This window comes from Scleropages formosus, chromosome 10 (assembly GCF_900964775.1).
Source record: "Scleropages formosus chromosome 10, fSclFor1.1, whole genome shotgun sequence".
In the NCBI taxonomy this organism is placed as follows: Eukaryota; Metazoa; Chordata; class Actinopteri; order Osteoglossiformes; family Osteoglossidae; genus Scleropages; species Scleropages formosus.
In genome coordinates this window covers 14,257,312-14,273,064 of record NC_041815.1, presented here as the reverse complement: position 1 = coordinate 14,273,064, position 15,753 = coordinate 14,257,312, and the positions used below count along the sequence as shown (strand labels likewise).

The 15,753-nt window shown below is 54.1% G+C and overlaps 1 protein-coding gene across 3 annotated transcripts in view; it reads left to right on the top strand.

Moving 5' to 3' along the window:
* schip1 (schwannomin interacting protein 1) overlaps positions 1-15,753 on the top strand; it is a 166,896-nt gene that overhangs the window by 123,543 nt on the left and 27,600 nt on the right. For all 3 annotated transcript variants that reach the window (XM_029255446.1, XM_029255447.1, XM_029255448.1), the window contains one exon: positions 1,518-2,204. In XM_029255446.1, coding sequence (XP_029111279.1) covers positions 1,518-2,204 — 687 coding nt within the window. The remainder of the gene's footprint in view (positions 1-1,517; positions 2,205-15,753) is intronic.

Below are 15,753 nucleotides of genomic sequence, written 5' to 3'. Positions count from 1 at the left end.
GTGGGTCCGCGCGAGTCCTCGTGTGGCCTTCACACACTTAGGCTAAGCTGCGCCGGAGCGGTGGCCGAGTGGAGGAGTGTGTGTCACCACGATGTGACAGGATGCAGGGCAGTGTGAACACAGGAGGCACACGTGTGTGTGTGTGTGTGTGTGTGTGTGTGTGTGTGTGTGTGTGTGTGCGCGTGGGGGAGAGAGAGAGAGAGGTCTGTTTTTAAGACAGTGCAGATCTGTCCATTCGAACCCGTCAAATCCCTACGCGTGTGCGCTGACGTCACTGACCTTAAATAACATCCACAGTGATCACCACCGCGATCATCCTCATCGCTGCGGCCTTCCTGAGCACCGCTGTCGCCATCATCGGGTTCCCCTTCATCTGTCACGTGGAAACACTCCTTTCTCTTTCCCCCCACGCGACCACAGCATTGTGTTTAATGTTCCTGCCGGCAAACATCACCACAGTCGGGCTGCCGCTGCTGCAGCCTTTAAAGGGGCTCCGTCCCTCTGTGGGGTCGTGGGCGTCTCCCACGGGTGGCTTCTGCGGGGACAGGCTGCGGTGTCACATTAAACAGGTCCCTGCAGATGTTCCAGCCCGTGATGTGTGCTCTCCCTCATCGGTCCTCTTTTGTTTCATCGGTCACGGGCCTGCCAGCACCGTGCCTTTACGCTGTTTTACTGTCACCGACTTACGGGAATTGGAAGCAACGTAGTTCCCCAACAGAAGCACGCGAGCCGCTCTCCTAGAGTCATTCGATAAGCGGTAACGAATGAAACAATCCCAAGTGGTAAAAATTAAGTCATTGTAGCAAAGAAAGGTTACTTGTTTCACTGCTGTGTATTATGACTGGTCACGTTCGGTTCCGACTGCTGATCGGCCTCCGCGTTGTTGTTCGCCTTGTGCGGCTTCCTTCGGGATCGGCAAAGTTCATCCGTCTCTCTGTCTGTCTATCATTATGAAGCGTTTCCTGGCCGAGAGACAGGTCGACACGCTTAGCTTCCAGTTGTGTGTGTCAGCGCTGGACAGGAAGCCTTCGGCAGCGTTTCTCCCTTTCTCGTGATTTGCGTATTCTCTCTGGAAATCTCAAACGGTGTGGCTGTGCAAAATTCTTATTTTTATGACTAAATACCGTTTCCATGGTGACAAGAAGCGGGGCGGACGGTTAGAGCCCGTGTTTTCCTTCGAGTTTCATTCAGACAGTCATTCGGGGGTGAACGCCTCTCCGTTTTGGTGCGATCCGCAGTGTGGCCAAGAGTCCGTCGGCAGTGACAGGAAAATCAATGTCTCGCTGGCTAATCTGCTGTTATCTACAAATTCCGACATGTTCAAAAGAAGCGAGGAGGGCAGCGTAAACAAGGGAATGTTTGTCCTGGTGCCAAGAAAAGTTGCGCTCGAAGGAGATTAATCCGTGGCAGGAATTGCGCCGGGGTTTCGAGGAGAGGTACCTCAAGGTGGCGCGTGAACTTCCCTTCCCTTCCCGGTCCATTGCCTAACTCTTCCCTCTTCTCCGTTCCTCTGCCAGGACTATCGGGAGGATGGCATGGACTTGGGGAGCGACGCCTCAAGCCGTTCCAGTTCGGAGTCCAACTCCAACAAGGTGACCCCGTGCTCGGAGTACAAGTCCTCCCCCAGTCTTGACCTGGTCACTTTGGAGGACTATGAGGAGGACGAGGACTACCAGGAGTACAAGAAGAAGGTCATCGAGGAGTGGGAGAGTGAGTACGGGGACTGCGGTGACCACGAGGAGGGCGGCGGCTGCCGGAGGCCGGTGAACAGCCGCAGCCTGGCCGAGGAGTTCCAGGACGTCAGGACCCCCCCGCCCCCGCTGGGCGGCAGGACCGCCGCCACCACCGCCGCTGCCGTGCCTGAGGAGCTCAAGCAGAACGGTAACCTCATCGTGCCCAGCAGCAACCACCAGCCTCCTGCCTCGGGGGCCAAGACTGTGCCCAAGGCCAGGCAGTGGGCTTCAGGTGGCAGCGCGGGCACAGGAGGCACAGTAGGCACAGGAGGCACAGGGGGCACAGGGCCGCTGAGCTCCACCCGGGGCGAGAGGGAGGAGGGAGGCCTGGGGAACGCGCTCCCTGCCGCCGAACCCCAGTTGCCCACCATGGACTGGGCCGCTCTGGAGAAGCATCTCGCCGGCCTGCAGTTCCAGGAGCAGGAGGTCCAGAACCAGAACCAGGGCCTGGGAAGGACCAACTACACCTCAGTAAGTGGCTCTTTGCTGGTTCGCGCCCAGCCGAGGGTTCTGATTCCCGCCACGTGCGGTCTGTGCGGTTCCATACAAAGCTCGGTAGGGAGAGCTCCCCGTGAGCCGGGCAGGTGGAGCTGCTCCTCGCCCTCTGCTCCCGTGGGCGATTAAGGGCTCACGGGCTGGATAGGAACTAAGCACCTCGGAGGAGCTGCGGTGATGCACTTGTCCGCTGAAGCAGCGAAAGCTGTTGGCTGTGTGTCAGCCTGGAGGGCCCAGTGCAGGGGACGTGACCGGAGACGAGCTGGTGGGTGGACAGATGGGCTGGCCGCCGCTCCCCGCCACTGCCGCTGCCTTCTCTGTGCTCCACAGAGCCTGGGCCGCGCGGCCCTTAATCCTCAGCTGTCCGTGTCAGATGCGACAAAACATTTTTTTCCCGATGAAAACAGATTAGATGCCCTAATGTAGCGCTAAGCTATTTGCAGCTTTTGCTAGCGACGCCTGGGTTATTTGTCCAGCTGCCGAGGAGTATGGGATGCGCTGGCCTCCAGTAGAGATCATTCGGAGACTGCGAACCGCTCGGAGCACCACTGCACCACTCATCTAGCAGTGCCAAAAATAATAATTGATATATATCTTGGTTATTTTTACTTTCGGGGGAGGGGTGCGGTGGCGCAGCAGGTTTGGCCGGGTCCCGCTCTCTGGCAGGTCTGAGGTTCGAGTCCCGCTTGGGGTGCCTTGCGATGGACTGGCGTCCCGTCCGGGGTGTGTCCCCTCCCCCTCCAGCCTCGTGCCCTGTAATCCCGGGTTAGGCTCCGGCTCGCTGCGACCCCGCTTGGGGCAAGTGGTTTCGGACTGTATGTGTGTGTTTTTACTTTCTGTTGCGTTCTTACTCTAGCATAGTGGTTACAGCTGCTGCCTCTGGATCCAAATGTAATGGGTTTGAATCCCACCTCCAGCTGTAGTACCCTTGAGCAAGGTACTTACCCTAAATTACTCCGGTAAAATGCCCCAGCTGTATAAACCGGGTAAATGATTGTAAGTAGCTTAACACTGTAAGTCGCCTTGGGAAAAGTGTCAGCGAAATGAGGAAATGTAACACGTGGACTGTGGTTGCAGTTATTTACGGAAACGCAGCGGAGGCGTTTGGGTCCATTTCGTGTGCGGCCGCTAGAGGGCGCAGTCGGAGCGCTTTACCATTCGCTGCGAGCGACTGCGTTTCCCCTACATTTTATCAGCCGTCTCTGCTTCAAACACCTGCTCACTTCTGAAGGCTCATTAGACCTCAGATGGTCTATTTTGAAATCCTTATTGATCTACCTAGTACTTTTTTTGTCCTTTTCTAAATAAGCAGTATTGGTTTCTTCCTTAAAGAGACCTTTCCGTCTCGTAGCTGTGGGTTTCGCGCTGTAAAGCGCAACTTTGCTCTAAACGCTACTGATTCTATACAAATTATTAACTTGTAACTTGCCACGTTTCGTTCTGGAGCGTGGATTTCTGGCGTCCCCTCCTTGCTCTGCAGTGGTGAGTGACCTCTGACCTCTGGCGATTGGAGCAGGACGGCAGAGACGGAGCGGGACTGCGTTCTGAGTTAATGACCGAAGGGCACAGCGCACGCTGGGCCCGGCGTGACTGGGTCAGGTCGCCGGACAGGTTGCTGTCCTGGCGGGAAAATTCCGGTCATAGGCGGTGGGGAAAAAATGCCCTTTGCGACGACGGCCCGACGAGGTTGAACGAAATCCTAATCCGTAAAGGTCGACTGCGCTCATCAACGGTACGATAACGACGGGAAGACCGCTAAGTTCAGGTTTCGACTCTCATGTGATACCAGTCACGTTAGTTTTGTCCCGTCTGTTAGAGACCTGTGGCATTTTGTAAAACAAAATGTTAAAAAGTATTCAGATTCTGTGACTCGGGCGTGTCCGGAGTACCAGCTGTGCGGGAATGAAGCTCCTAGATGGGCAGCTCTTGCTGCGCTGGAGTGCGTGGCAGCTTTCGGTCCTGCTCCGTCAGCCGTCGACGGCACGGTCTGAACGGAACGGTCTCTCGGGTTCGAACCGTGGGCTGGCCTTCGAGCTGTTTTTTGGCTCTGTCAGAGTGTGTGGTCTTTCTGTACGACGTGGGGTCCTGCCCTCCACGGTGGGAACAATAGCCGTGGCTCGCTGCCTTTGTGTCCCCGACCTACCGAGCACGGCTATCTGTGCGAAGGAATGCTGGGAATGCGCTGGCGAGGCCCCTCGGTAGCCGGAGTCGGGCTCGGACCTGCCCTTCCTTCGGCGCTCCGTCCAATGGGCCGCAATGGGCCGCACCGGGCTCGGTGCTCTCGGTGGAGCTGAGTGTTCGGCAGGGGGTCCCGTGCCCGTCACAGGGGTCTGGAGCTCAGAAAGGAAGGCAGCATTAGACGCTTGTGTCCAGGGTTTCCGTGTCCCTCATTGTCCTTGTAACTGGGCTGTCTCCATATGGACCACAGTGGCTCGTGCCCCGACCATGTTCTGCGGACCAGCTGAGGACCAGCCAGTGGAAAATGCCAGTGGCTAAAAGCAGCTGCCCCCACGGCTCAAAGGGTACCGACTGTAGAGCTGAGAGCCGCAGAGCCGGTCTCCGGGGGGACGGCTCCACATCACTTGCCGCTGTGGCTCCGCAACACAGCAGCCCTTACGAAACGCTCTCCCGCCCCGTTATTCCGGCACCCAAGTGGGCAGGAGAGCTTGCATAATTCAAGCGCGCCTTGTCCGCACCCGGAGCCTTCGGCTCCGCTCTGTCACTCAGATTCGCTGCGGAGGCAGCCGCTTTTAAAACGCTCTTAACCATTTACGCATCGATTCCGATGAGTCAGGGCCATGCTTTTAGGGTTTGAAGATGCGTCCCCGTTCCACGCCGGGTCCGTGGGCAGATGGTGGACCAGGGCCAGGTTGCGGAGTGACCCTCGCCACGAGAAGCAGTGCTCCAATATACACTGTTTAGGCGCTCGTTCTCTATAGATCTGCCTTTAAGGCTGATGGGATCATCAATACACCTCAAGGATCCATAAGGCTTGGACCAGCCCATTCTGGGTCATTTAGGTAGAATCTTATTGGCTCGTGGCTTAGGTTTGAGGACAGCAGAATTGGACCTGCTTCGAATTGACTCCCATTAGGCGCACAGGCAAGCGTGTAAGTGCCGAGACCTTAATCCCACAGGTGTCTCACGGCGCAGGTGTGAGAAAACTGACAATTGCTTCTGGGAGAAAAAGGTGTTAAAATGAGGATTTTTTTTTTTTTTTTTTTTTTCTCCTTTGCAGAATTTAAAAAGGAAGCGAAGTTGTGCACAGAAATCTGGGTAGACCTGCAGTCTCAGTCCTGCGGAGAGGATGGCTGACAGCCGATGCCTTGAGGTGTTTAATGAAAGGGCGAGGAAGGAGGTTGTCTCGTTACGCTCAAGACTCCGAACGCGCCGCCGATTGATGTGTTGACGGGCGACAGCTTGCCAGCGATCTCCATAGCAACCTGGACTTTGTTTCCTTGACAGGAAGTGCAGTTAATGATGCCGAGTCTGCCCTGGTGTGACGATTCGATCGGAGGCCAGCCTGCTCTCCCTGCGTTTCGAAACCCGAAGTACGGCCGTGTTGAGAAGTTCCGTTGGATCATTTCTCACCCGTGATGTCAACGGGTCTCCTTGTGCGTGGGCCACTGGAGATATCAGTCAGCGGAGCGTGTGTTAGTGCGCCGAGTTCGAGTCTTAGGAGGGGGAGGGTTCGCGTCCTCTCAGTCCTCTCTCAGATGAACATCACGTTGAGCATCGCGTCAGTGGTGCGTCCCCACCGCTCCGCAACTGCGCGTTATGTCACCCTGTCTCACGCTCGCTGCGTCGGTTCTCCTCCTGCGCGTCTCCGTCTCCTCCCGGCTCAGGTTCTCTACCACCGTGACGGGAGGCAGCGTTTCCACGACAACAAACAACAGTAAAGGTACAAATGAAGACGAATTCTCCCATTATCAGTCACCAGAGGATGAGAGTCATTAGCATGTAACACATGTCGAGATATAAATATGGTTAATTTCAATAACAAATTAACGTTAAAAATAGTTGTGCTGCCTCCCCCACCTCCTCTCCTTTGTTGGAGCCTCCCGCCCCGGCTCAGGGGAGATGTATGTGGGAGCGTGTTTGCCCAACTCGGGGGCGTGCCTTGCCCCGTGGCGTCTCCGTCTGCTCGCTCCTTCCCTCTTGGGGCCACCGCTGCTTTGATCTGCTGTTTGGCCCAAAACAAGGGAAAGCCAAACTGCAGAGATCCCACGAGCACTCGTACACGCATTTCATTTCCACCCTTAATAACACGCACGCGCTCCACAGATGAAGAGGCGTGTACAGACTCCAGCAGGTAGCTGGCTGAGCCTCCGTGGAGAACGGAACCGGAGGATCGTGGATTTAAATCCCAAAATTTATGCCGTGGAGCCCGGCTATACAGACAGGATTTTTGGAGTACGTGCATCTTCTAGAATAGATTTTCTTCTGCTCTTAATTCAGACGGCGCTGCTTTGCTGTGTAGTCAGATTTGAGTTTGTTCTTAGCTTTACGCAAAGCAAGAAGGTGCTTTTGCAAGACATCAATCAGCTCGTGACAGTCTAGGGTGAGATATAGCGTTACGGCTCCAACAGAAAGCCAACCAAGCACGGCAACGTAACAATCCGATACACTCTTTATTATACAGTGACACGGCACGTACAGGAAACGCGAGGAGGCAAGGAAGATAAGCAGTGATACAGCTGCTAATGAGTGACACTGAGAAAAGAAATCTGACGACCGAGGAGAGGAAAAAAAAATAACTCCCAGGCCACGGAACTAGGAAAAAAATAAACCGTGGGGCTACAAGTACCAGTGGCTGCCCGCTGTGCTCGTAGGTACAATACGACCTCCAACTCACGGTGGTCCGGGTGCACGGGTGGGTGGACCAGCAGGTTAGTTTGCCGTTCACGAGTGCTGTTAACCGTCACCTTCGAATCCATTTCCTGGCAAAGAAGGCAAATTGGAGCTTAGAAAATTTGGAGCGCACGGAGCACCCGAAGCATCCAGAAAGCGGGAGAAGCAGCAGCAGCAGGCAGATGGAGACGGAGCTTCTGTCAGCCTGCGCTGCCAAACGGCGTTTTCCTGGTGCAGGAGGCCGTTCGGCGAGTCGGACGGTCGGCCTCCGGTAGGAGCTCGAACGGAAGCTCGCGCTGGAGATTTGTGGCGAACGTGAGCTTTGTTGCAGCTTTATTGTAAAAAATAACACCCCGTTGCAAATGCAGCAAATAAAATTTTACGGGTCGAGTTTGCGAAGGATCTCGGGCGGACGGCAGACTCTTTCTCATCTCTGCGATGCAAACGTGATGCAGGCGGCGCGTGTTTGGGCCTTGTTCTGTGTAATCGAGCCACGTGTCGCGTTCTCGCGGGGATCTCCTTAGAGTGAGACGGGTGTGGGGGAGGGGAGCGCTTTCTGTTCGTGACACGGCCTGGTGGGGTTTTCCTGCGCCGCGGCCGTGTGGAAGTTTTGCCGTCAATTGGAAGGAGGTTCATTATTTGGTCAAGGGGTCAGATGTCGTCCTGTTCGCGCGGCCCCTCGGTCCCCCCGGGGGACGCCGGGGCACCAGTCGGTCCCATGTTGTCCGAAGGGCGACCCAGGAGGCCCGTGTGGGGGTCGAGGTGTTCGGAGCGCTGTGCGCGTGACCTGTATGTTAACGGGCGGTTGGACCTTTTCAGGGAACTTCGGGACTGACTCCGAACGCGAGTTCTGGCGCCGCTGCTCGAAACCCCCTAAACCAGAGCATCCGGGTCGGGTGGCTTGTTCTCGGCTGCTGCGAGCGTCTGTCCTCTCCGGTGCGGGAGAACCGTCTCAAAGAAAACCACACACGCGCACGTAGAAAACGCACCCTGGAGGTTCGCTCCATCCTCAGTCAGCGAGATGTGTTGAAACGTGCAGCTCGCCAGCCCATTACCCAGGAATGCAGGTGGTTTAACACGGGGAGCTGGGGGGAGGGGAGGGGGGGGGGGGGAGTGTCATGAGCTCCCAGCGTACGAAAGGTTTATCTTTTCCAAATGCTTTGTTTTCTCGCGTGCGCCCCGGAGCGCACTCTTTGTGCGTTATCTCCGGTTTCACGAATTCACACGCGACACATGTAAGCGAGCGGGGATCCTGCGCCGTGCGATTATGTGGATCGCGAAAGAGGACGAGCGAAGCGCAGTGGAAAGTATGCGGGGAGAGGAAGGAAGGAGCTGCTCGGTATAGTAGCGGGACAGCAGATAAGACCGTGTGAGGAGTCTGTGTGTGTGTGTGTGTGTGTGTGTCGGGTGGGAGGGGGGGGAAGTGAACTGAAGGAAAGTAAGAAGGCTGGAGGGGGATCTCCTCTCTCTCTCTCTCTCTCTCTCTCTCTCTCTCTCTCTCTCTCGCTCTCTCTCATTCCTTCCTCCCTCCCACCGTATAATTAAGTGCGAGACTTTGGAAGGAGAACGTGGCTCTGCGCTCGGCACCGGCCACCAGCACCATGCCACGTGGAGGAGGAGCACCGTGGCGGGAGCAGGGGGTGCGAGGGGTGAGGTGGGGTGGGCGTATAGGTGGAAGGAAGAGGCGCTGGGAGAGGGAGATCCTCAGTGAGGGTGAAGTGGAGACAGAAAGAGGTCTCCTGTTTAACCCGGGGGGGGGCCCAGGGGGTTGGGAGGCAGGGCCTTGGCCAGGTGCAGCCTGTCTCTGTGGTGTCTGGTTCAGCCCTTTTGAACCGGGACTCTCCCCTCCTTCAGACACACACACACACACACACACACACACACACACACAGCCGCACGCTAAACGCAGTACTCCCCGAGTCCACGCCGAACAGTTGGCTTTTCTTCTCATGTCCTCCTGATCCTCATGAGGCTTCAACACCGAGTAGTTAATCTTTAAAGCGCCGTTTTATTTTACAGTTTTTCGTCCTTCAGAGGCACGCACCTCACATTAACGTTGGATTCTTCGGTACAAGCTGGGCACTTAACTCAGGTAAAAAGTGGAATTTACTGTTCTGTTACCGTACTCCCTCACATGTGTTCTTTCAACTGTATAGGAGTGTGCCGTTTCACCTTTTATTCTGCTGTTTATTCTAAGCTGATCGGTGCACGTTTACCACACTTGGCCTGGAGATCAGCGACTTTCTCACCCACTTTGTGTTTTCTCCTCAATCGCAGTGCAGAAGCAGCCGTACGTTGGCGTGGGACGAAAAGGAGCGTGTGAGTCCCTGGTAGATGTCGCTGTTTGCAGTGTGGTGTGTAACGCGGGGAGTTGCTCTCCCGTACACGTTCGTACCTCCGGTAGAACACGCCGGAATCCGTGTCGAATCGCTGCTTAATATAGACCTGCTGCCGCACTGGATTGGGCTCTGGCCCAGTATGTGATCCAGACCTCGTGCTGACGGCCAGTTGGGCTGGTGTGTGTGTGTGTGTGTGTGTGTGTGTGTGTGTGTGCGCGTGTGTGTGCGCGTGTTGAGCTGGGTGAGAAGCAGAAGTCGGTGAGAGTATACAGATGTGCAACACAAGATGCATGTGGCTCAGGCTGCTTGGGGGAGGATCGTGCGGATGGATCCCACAAAAGCCTGTACAGATACTCATGGTATGATCATGTCTACTAGCAGCTATGCGGTCTGAGATGCTCAAAGCATCACGATGAGGAGACTGACACGGGCACAAGCTTGGTTCAGAGCACCGTCTGCCACGTGGCGGGTCAAAGGTCAAATGAAGTTTTCTTTAGGACTAAAGCCCTCACCTGGCAGCTGTCTAAAGGTGGAAGAGCTGTGTGTGGCAGCACTTGGTGTGTGTCTGGGTTCTCTTCGAAGCGTTAGACTGCGTGCGTGCGACGCCTCCGCTCTCGCAAGCGTCGAGGTCATCGGGACGACCCCCTCCCGCCGTGCCGCCCCGGGGGTGGGGAGGGGGGGTAAGGCTGGGCTGTTTGGTGTAAGCGCCGTTTGTGTCGCAAACACCGTTGCCCACGGCGATGAATTCTAACCCCGTGGGTTTTCCTGGCACGCCCCCGATGCCGTCACTCTGAGTCACACACAAAGCGGTGAGCCGAGGCACACCCGTGTCTCCCACCCCCCCCATCTAACACGCACACACGCACACGTAGACTAACACACCCTTGCTAAATGTACCCTGTCTGCAGACGGTAGGCGTGTGCCATACAAACATTCACCCTGGAGAAACATACATGGCGGGTGCACATACACACAGTTACCTTTAAAACACACACTCGGAGACACACACAGCACCCTATGCACCTCCAGTCTTTTTTTTTTCTTCTTCTTCAGTGCTCTTTCAGTAATTTAATCTTTTTACCACGGACACCGTTCGGCCTTCCCGCAATTCTCCGTATTCCGCATTTCCCTGTGAGCCTTCTGTTTGTTTGCTGTCATTAATTCTGTTAACTTAGTTGACCATTTTCTCCAAAGCGGCTCATTAGGTTTGTACGCTACGCTCCTTACAGTGATTTATCCATTTATACAGCAGGATAATTGTAACACTGTAAATGTAGGGTAAGTACTTTGATCTAGGGTTCTACAGCTGGACGGGGATTCGAACCCAAGTCCCGACTAAGTCCATCACTAAGCCACCTGCCATGCTATGTATGTAAAGTAAAGCTCCCTTGTCCCTCTCAGTTCAGTCCATGTCATAATATCAATATTTTGTATAGAAAACATGGAAGTGCAATGGAGTGACAATGTCCACATGAGGGATGTGCCCCCCCCCCCCGTGTCCAACCATGCCTTAATCCCCCCCAATATTTGTATATAACTCTCCTCAGTATTATTGTTCATGTTCCCCCCTCAATACCTGCCAAGTTTACACCACTGTAAAAAAAAAATTCACCCCTCTAGGCTGCCCCCCCACAGGTGGCGCCTCCCGCCAAAACGTTCATTCCAGAGAGAAGTCTACCGCTGAGCATTTCCCCCCCGGTAAATGTACCATGCTGAGAATGTGGTGTGATGCCACAGATGTTCGTTCGCCTCTAAGCAAGGTCTTTGACTGGGTCCTCTTTCCCCCGCTGTCCCCCCACAGTCCCCTAGGCTCTACCCTGGCCTCAGCCCCTCAGCCTCATCCTCCCCCCTCCCCATCCCCCATCGGCCAGCAGATCCGTTTCCCGCTAATTGGCTGCTTCCCGAAACTGTCGGAGAGCATCAGGGCCACGTGTCCTCGGAGCGGGAAGGATCCGGCGAGACGCGCTTCTCTCCCCACGAGGCACCCGCCGTTCAATACGGGATACAGAAGAGAAGAAGGACACTGATTGGCAGCGAGTGTGAGAGGTGCCACACGGGATTCATGTGGCAGTTGGAGTGTGATGGAGCTCTTCGTTTTTCCAAACTCTGCAAAAGTGCTGTGATTTCATGACTCGGAGCGCAGCGGGTCAACATCCATCAGCCACTGGAGGAGTTGGCTGTCGGTGATTGAGCCGCCAAAGAAAAATTAACGCAAGATACTAGGATGGATGTGGACATTCTAAGTGCCTTCGGTGCATACCAGGTAGCGCGGGTGCCTCAAAGCTCCTGGGCAGTGCGCTCTGACGTGAGTTCGAATCTAGTTCCGTCTCTGCGTAGTTTGTGCGCTCTGCCCGTGTTTGCGTGGGTTCCCTCTGGGTTCTCTGGTTTCCTCCCACAGTCCAGAGGTGTGGTTCAGGTTAATCGTGACCCTAAATTACCTGCAGTGTGTGCACATGTGTGATTTCCCTGCTATGGATTGGGGTCCTGTCCAGGGTGTACCGTGCCCCACGCCCGGCGCCTGTGGGACAGGCTCCGGACAGGACCGGGGTGGGACTCGCCTTGAGCCCGGGTGTTAGGTGCTGCAAACCAGCCCTTAGCAGAACTGAGCAGTGTAACGCTCTCACTAATGTAGCTGTGATGCCATCAAACATGTTGCAAATGAAACATTGACGCGTAAAAAATAACAATGCTCATTCTGAACCATTTTTAATTTGTCAAGGCAAACTGAAATTAATGTGGAGTCCTTCCATGTCTCAGCTCCTCTTAGTGTCCCTTGATCAACCTTGCCCCGCAGCGAAATGCAGGTAGTCCCCTCGGTGGGCCGCTGGCCTCGTCGTCGTCGTCGAGGGCAGAAGAATCTCTTCTTCGGTTGGCGTGAGCCTGAACGCCTCTGCGTGGTCCTGGGCGCGAGGCCTCTGTTCCATTCTTTAGAGCCGAGTGTAGTAAACTAGGTAAAGAACTACTACACCAATCCCAGATATGGGGGGGGCACATCTGAGAATGACTGACTGCAATTTGTTTTTGAAATTATGGAAAAAAGAACGCGTCTACGACTGCATATCTCACACCGCGTGCCTGAAGTCCTCACGTTTTCCGCAATCGTTTTATAGGACCGTTAACATTCCGTCATTCTACAGTCATCCGGCTTTCGGACGGCAGCGCGTCTTCGTTTGTACTCGGTTATTGTGAAATATCCCGTGTGGGTCCGCGGAGTTTTCAGGCTCCTCGTAGGGATGTGGTCATCGCCGTTGAGTCGAATTCGACACCTGGCTCGTTCACGTCGATGTGTACGTGTAGCCGTTTCACGGAAAGACGTATTAATTTCGCGTATCGCGCATATTAAGTTCCTCCAAAGTTTTCTGCAGCTCGGAGTCACCGAAGTGCACTTCAGCGACAGCGGCCCGGTGACATTCTGCGCCTTTGCATATATCAGTTGTTTTGACACTTTTTTTATCCGGTTCTCTTTTAATCGTATCTTTCTATTCTCTGCATGCCGCTGTCATCCTGTTTTTCCAGATTTACTTACTGTTTTTAGCAGCATATTATAGCGTACTACAGTTTCAGAGTGACAAACGGGGCATGAGACCCCATAAGTCCTTAATTCCCGGGCAGCAAAAAAATTAAAAATTCTCAAACAAGAACATTTCGTGTACGTGACCACTAGCTGACCAATCGAGATTAAACGCCGGCTCTGCCAGTTCGAAAGGGGCCTTCAGCTAAATTCATGATGGGGACCTGACTGTTTGTGTGTGTGTATGTGGGGGGCGTGGGGGTCTTGAACCCCTCACCAGCCACTCCAGACTGCTATGACCCTGAACTGGACAGTACATTTCAGTCTTTCACATGTGAATTTTTAAAAATTTTTTTTCAAGCTACAGTTGTACAAACATTTCACCCAAACTACAGACAGAACAGTTTGGGACGTGACATTAAAGAGCAGCTATTTAAACCCAAAGTGCGCTGTTACATCAGATCAACTCCCCGCCTCGTGACAGCTTGGCTGAAGACGGAGGACCGCGGCGCAGAGCTGCGTCCAGCCTGGTGCTCCGGGCCGGATGGCCGTCCCGCCCCGTAGCAGATGGACCCGAATTCCGACATTTCACAGCTGAACACCTCCGTTCGCGATTCAGCGCTGAGAGTGAAGCGCAGTGATTTCTGCGAAAGACGGGTCTAAAAATACTGCATGGATTATTCCTCGCTTCCATCCATGGTTCTGCTTCTTACGTCCTGCGGTTGTGCCTTCTGCGGACCAGCCCTCGCCATGAAGAAATATTCTTCAGCGTATGATTAACTTGAGTGTTTTCTCCATTTCCCTTTTCAAACATTTAGCAGCGCCTTCTAAACGGACAAACGGAGGCTGAAACAGTTCTATTTCTGAGCACAGGACAAACTTGCCTGTTGTTGCTCTTTTAATTCCTCCATGATATGAACCCTGTCCTTGTTTTGTTTACGGAGTATTATTAACTAAACTTACTGCGTTTGGTTTGTTACGCTGATTTACTCGTTCATATCATAGGGTATTCATGCTATGTCAGTTCAGAAAGTTCTGGAGCAGCAGGTGCGGTTTGAACGCGGCTCTTCTACTATATAGTGACTGTAACCACTATGCCACCAAGGAGAGTGTATACTTGGGTGTACTTTGTTCTTTGCGCTCCTGCTCGAGCGCAGCACGGTGCACCGCAGTGTGGCCACGCATGTAGTGATGTGGTAAGTCTCAGGGTGCATGGTGTTCATGTGAGCTGGAGGTACAGAGCAAAAATCCTGGAAAAAATGTGTAAATCACTCATGCACCGGTGCAGCCTGTCCGTATAATTCCCTTGTGAGATTAGGGCAAAATGTGTTTCGCTCCCAGTCGGGGAGGGAGGGAGGGAGGGCGGGGGGGGTGCGCACAGCCGCTCTGTTTGTTCTCCCTTCGTTCCAAGACCAGCCTGGCTTATCTTGACAGCCCGTTCCCACGAGGCACGCAGGGCTGGACAGGCCAGTGAACCGCTGCACTGTGCCTCTGAAATTACAGGGGCGCCTCTGTCTGGGGCTCAGAAAGGCTTGTTTATGGGACTAAAAATACCGCGCCGCTGGTGCCCAGCCAGGGCGGTGTCGAAGCTGGACCTCGCGCTTTTAAAGGGCCGGCACGCCTGACTTTCTCCCGGACACATGGGGTGATGGGCTCATCTGTGTCACTGTGTGGGTGGTGGGTGGGGGTGGCAGGTTGCCTCATATGATACTTCTCCAAAGGCTTATTTTCACCACTCCCTGAGCCAGCCATGCATTCTGGTCCCCCCTCCATTTGCAGGCATCCCCTGGCTTCCATGTGGAAAGGGGTGTGCAGCTCTCATCCATTGTGCTGTCAGGGCTAGGTGGCACCGGGCCTCCTCGCCTCAGTCAAGGGCAGGAGGATGATTCTGTAACCTGTAGTAGGTCCACGTGTCCTTTTTCCCCACCCAGTAGGACACACCACCCACCGGCATATGGACGGAGCTGCTCGGAAGGAACGCTATCAAGGACTTGGTGGCTCTGCAATTGCGATGACGCGCTATTTTGTCCTTTTTTTTTTTTTTTGTTTTTTAATACTGAAAGCTTATGACGGGAGGGGCATCGTTTGGAAGGGTGTTTAAATGATGCGTTTCATGCAGTGAGTAGGCAAACAGCCCATTTGCACCGAGCAGCGTTTGGGCTACACGTGAACCCAGTGCGTCGAAAGTTCACCGGGTTGTACCGCAGTATGGAGTACAGCGCTGAGGGCTATTGCCCTGCTATTGAAAGACCCATCTGACCATCCAGGTTTGAATCCCCGCTCATGCTGTCGAACCCTCGATTAAGGTGCTAACTGATACAGAAAGAATGCCCAACTGTCTAAATGGGTAAATAACATCAAGTTGGGGTCATGCTCACACTCAGGCTTCAATGTTTTAAGTTGCTTTGGAGAGACATGGGAGCTAAATGAACTCCACATATTAATTAGGAGGAGGGCATAGAAGTTGGAGCTGCTCCTTTCCCCGTGAAGGATTCAGGATCAAATCCCAGATGCTGCTATTGAACCCTTAAGCGAGGCTTTTGTCCTCCGCTGCTCCGGCTATATAAATATGAGTCGCTGAATTTCCTTTGGAGAAAAGCATGAGCTAAATGAATAAATAATAATACTCGATAACGTGAAGCACAGAAGACCAGCAGTCCTACAGCGTGACCTCTGCCCCTGAGGCCCACAGCTGGCTCCCGTCCCCTACTTCCCGTTCTTTATGTAACGGTGATTAATCGATCGCGATTGTCTATTCCTAATTACTGTTTCTATGCTTCTGCTCAAGTCTTGGCTGGGAAGGCAGGGCCCTACAGGAGGAAGG